General features: G+C 43.1%; 1 protein-coding gene across 1 annotated transcript; it reads left to right on the top strand.

The window, feature by feature from the left end:
- The first annotated feature begins 720 nt into the window (after nucleotides 1–720).
- Nucleotides 721–2373, top strand: LOC131675920 (uncharacterized). The gene is made up of 2 exons (XM_058955049.1): nucleotides 721–2016; nucleotides 2122–2373. The coding sequence occupies exons 1-2, from the start codon at nucleotides 721–723 to the stop codon at nucleotides 2371–2373; spliced, it is 1548 nt and encodes a 515-aa protein (XP_058811032.1).
- Nucleotides 2374–4422: the final 2049 nt, after the last annotated feature.

Here is a 4422-nt window from a genome sequence, read left to right as displayed (position 1 = left end):
TTGGGGAACTTGCAGGTCGTTACCAAGCGGACGGTGGTGTCGGAAATGTCAAGACTCTTTGACCCGCTAGGACTTTTGGGGCCAGTGGTTATCAGCGCAAGAATATTCGTCCAAGGATTATGGGCAAGGCAACTCGCTTGGGATGAAGAATTGCCAGAACAAGATGGACAGTGGTGGCAGGTATTCCGCGATGAATTAGCGCAACTAAAGAAGATTACAGTCTCTCGTCACGTTGTCCCCAACTGTCGCCAAGATTATCAGTTGCATTGCTTCTGCGATGCGTCGTCGAAAGGCTACGGAAGTTGTATATATGTGGTTGGACCAAATGTTGGAGGCAAAATCGAAAGCAAGCTACTGATTGCCAAGTCACGAGTCGCTCCTCTGTACGGATTGTCCATTCCAAGGCTGGAACCATGTGCGGCCGTTCTTGGCAGCCAGCTGATTCATAACCTGCGTACAACTACGGACTTTCAAGGCCCTGCGGTGTTTTGGTCTGACAGCACCGTTGTATTACACTGGATCAAATCACCTCCGAACGAGTGGAAGGTATTCATCTCCAATCGTGTGGCGGAGGTGCAACGTCTCACTCGAGGACTACCGTAGAACTATGTCCCGACCGAGCTTAACCCTGCGGATCTCATATCGCGCGGGATAAATCCTAGCCAAATTATAGATGATCGGATGTGGTGGTATGGACCACCATTGCTAACTAAACCGACTATGACTTGGCCGAAATTTCCATCGAATTCATCGATAAACCATAACATTGAGCAGGAGAAACGTGCAGTCGTCGTGCTTACTACTACCGAAATCGATGATTCCATATTCGTAAGATATTCGGAGCTAGGGAAGCTATTGAAAGTGGTGGCCATGTGCATTCGATTTGGTACTAACTGTCGAAGCCCGAAAGCAGAACGAGTTTTCGGGAACCTTACTCCGGCAGAGATCGACAGGGCGTTAAAATCCATGGTACGCCTAGCTCAGGTGAACAGCTTTCCCAAGGAAATTCAACAACTCAAATGCCATAAGCTTGATCCCACAAAACCCATCGAGTTTGATACTAAATCTGCTCTTAAAACTCTGAACATTCGTCTTGATCAGTCCGATCATTTACGCTTGGATGGTCGACTGGGAAACGCTGCAGGTCCATACGATTCTAAATTCCCTATGATTCTGCCAGCTAAACATCCACTTAGTTTCTTAATAGCGCGTTCTCTACACCACAGGACGGCCCATTCAGGACCTGGGCTGTTACTAGCAACCATGCGCCAAAGGTTCTGGCCGATGCGTGGGCGCGAACTGGTTCGAAATATTGTTCGAAAGTGCATTACTTGCTTCCGTTGCCGACCTGCAGATTATCATCAACAGATGGCACCCCTGCCAGCAGTTCGTGTAGTACCATCCAGAGTATTATCCAAAGCTGGTTTAGACTACTGCGGGCCATTTAACGTTCGTCCGTTGTACGGGAGGGGGGCCAACGTGAAAATGTACGTAGCGATTTTCGTTTGCCTGGCGGTAAAAGCGGTACACATCGAAATCGTTCCGAACCTTACGTCCGCCGCGTGCATTAGCGCGATCAAACGGTTTGTGGCTCGACGCGGTCGGTTAATCGAGCTGCAATGCGATAACGCGACAGCTTTCGTCGGGGCTGATCGCGAGCTAAAGTCGTTACGTCGCCGGTATCTCGAGCAGTTCAAGACGGAAGAGTGGAAGGGCTACTGTATCGATTCCGGAATCTCCTTTCGTTTTATTCCGGCCCGCTCTCCGCATTTCGGGGGTCTGTGGGAGGCCGGAGTGAAGTCCTTCAAACACCATTTTCGCCGAATTTTTGGTGCCAGTTCCTACACTTTGGACGAATTCACGACGGCAGCGACCCACATCGAGAGCATTCTAAATTCCCGGCCTCTCACTCCCCTCACTGATCATCCAGATGATCTCGCTGTGCTGACGCCTGGCCATTTCCTGGTCGGCGAAGCAATGTTCTCCATCCCAGAACCGGACATGACGAATGACCAGGTGTCTCGGCTCTCTCGATGGCAAGAGCTACGCCGCTCTGTCCAGAATTTTTGGAAACGTTGGTCCAGAGATTATATTAGTCAACTACACCAGCGAACCAAATAGAGGACTCCAGCGCAGAATATCTACAAGGGAGCTTTGGTGCTTCTGAAGCAAGAAGAGCTGCCACCGTTCATGTGGAACATTGGAAGGGTGGAAGAAACCTATACGGGAGCCGACGGTTTGGTGCGTGTAGTTCTCGTACGTACAAACCGCGGAGTATACAAACGGGCAGTCACCGAGGTACGAGTACTGCCAATTGATGGCCACGATACTAATAAACTACCCACCGCCAGGATGTTAGACGACGATCGTTGAAACGGGCTGTTTCAACGGGGCCCAGGCTGTTTGGAGCTGAATGATGAATATTCCTTTTTTGTTACTGTTAAAATCATTTTCTCTAAATTTATATAAACTTATAATATAGCACCCAATAACTGTGGGTAGGCGAATTTGCGTTCCTCACTTACTCACTCTTTCTTACTTACAATTACACATATCACATTGTATTACTACTCAGTTGAATTATAGCACTCGCAAGCAGTAGACGATACCGCGTTTTTGTCTACAATCCGAAACCTTCCAACATCTATTCTGGTCGGTCGAATAAAGGTTGTCGCGTAGGCTTTCCGTGTCGATTCGAAAATAAAATTCGTCGCGGGTTCACCGGTAAGAAATTAAGTCGAAAAACAGCATCCGTATTAAATATTGTATATGAGTCAGTCCACGTCAGATTTACAACCAAATTTTTTTTGCGATCTTTAGCTGAAAATTGTTCGCACTAAGTTTTGTTTTTGATGAATACGATTCTTTTTTTCAATTTATGAGTTTTTTTTCAAATTTCGAATTTTATTGAATTGAACATTTTTCAATCACTGATAACTCAGAAACTATTCAATTTTTATGTATGTATGTTGGTAGCCACCATCCTAGCTCGAGTCTTGCTCTGCATGCGGCTCCACTTAACAGTACGCTCAAATTTCGTTACAATTCTGCATTCAGCATACCACTGTATGAAAGGCTAAAAGGGGGGTAGCCGACCCGTAGACAATTACACCTACTAAGTATCCGCTGGAATCAAAGAATCTTCTACTCAAAAAATATTCAATTTGTAAAAAAAAATTATTAAATAATAAAAGTTGCCTTTTCGCATGAGCTCACCGAAATTGTTTTTTCAATGCATATTTGTTTTTGCTATGTAACTTATGTATTCTGCAAATACTAGAAGCAAATTTTTTTTAAGTTGAACCAAAAACATTTTGTTATTAATTTTTGAAATCATTTATAATTATATTGCGAAGATTCGGTAGAAATTTGGGAATGGATCTCCAAGTACTTCACGAGATAATACATAACTGTAACATAAGGTCTGTCACCGGTCGTTTAGTGTAAAATTGGTTTGTTTTCAGTTTATACTGTAATATCTCGCATAGTATTCTGATATCCACTCCAGACTTTTTCACAAAAAAGAATTAAACATGATTCTTAATATTTAAAATCAGTGCATCAAATACTTTCCAAGTTATCAGTAATTGAAAAATGTTCTATTTTATAAACTTCAAAAGTTAAAAATCGAATAACTTGAAAAAAGTATCATATTCAGCCAAAACAAAAAATACGTGTCAATTATTTTTAGCTAAAGAATGCAAGAAAAAAAAATCGAAGGAATTCAAATTTTGGTTGTAAATTTGACGGGGAATGACCCATACAACCATTGTTGTGAGAAGTTGTAATTATGAGATGGATCAAATATTGTTATTCTCCCTAGTATAAAATGTGTTGAGGAGAGTAAGTGCGTTCAACTGAATATTTGAGCCAATACTTTCCAGTCGCATTTATAAAAACCTGTTTTAATCCACCTAGCGGTGCAATTGTGCCTTTCTCATTTCTCTAAACTATGGCACGGAGGCTGTTTATGTTCAAAATAATCGTAGAAATGTCCATTACATTCTTAGTACACTTTGCACTTATACACAATGGCATGCCAGCCACGAACTTGATGAGCTACGTGTCGACGGTGAAACACTTGAAACAAAAAAATATCAAGATGATGGGGTTGAAAGTGAGGGGTATGAGGGCTGGATGGGGTGGTGGTCTGAGGGGTGATTTAAGGAGATTTTTAAAGGAGGGGCGCGAACAGTAGAGGGGGGGGGGGTGTAACCCCTCTCCGTAAACCATCAACTACGCCCCTGTTAAAATCCAGAAACCCTAAACGAGTCGAAAAAAAAATTAGGATTAGGTTGACGTTTTTCAGAGTGATTGCATAACCTTTCTATATGAGAAAGGCAAAAATGTGCCAAAATCCAAAAAAGTGAATCGTAGTCAAATTTTTTTTTCGAGTTTGCATCAAATCTCGACGTTTCATGC

Source organism: Topomyia yanbarensis, chromosome 1 (assembly GCF_030247195.1).
Source record: "Topomyia yanbarensis strain Yona2022 chromosome 1, ASM3024719v1, whole genome shotgun sequence".
NCBI lineage: Eukaryota > Metazoa > Arthropoda > Insecta > Diptera > Culicidae > Topomyia > Topomyia yanbarensis.
Note: the sequence above shows the minus strand (reverse complement) of the source record. Positions and strands in the feature narration are given on the sequence as shown.

Bases quoted from the DNA above. Each gene is read 5' to 3' on its own strand.
- LOC131675920 (XM_058955049.1), top strand. From the start codon at position 721: ATGACTTGGCCGAAATTTCCATCGAATTCATCGATAAACCATAACATT. The intron at 2,017-2,121 runs GTGTCTCGGCTC...CGAACCAAATAG, and splicing joins CGGACATGACGAATGACCAG to AGGACTCCAGCGCAGAATAT.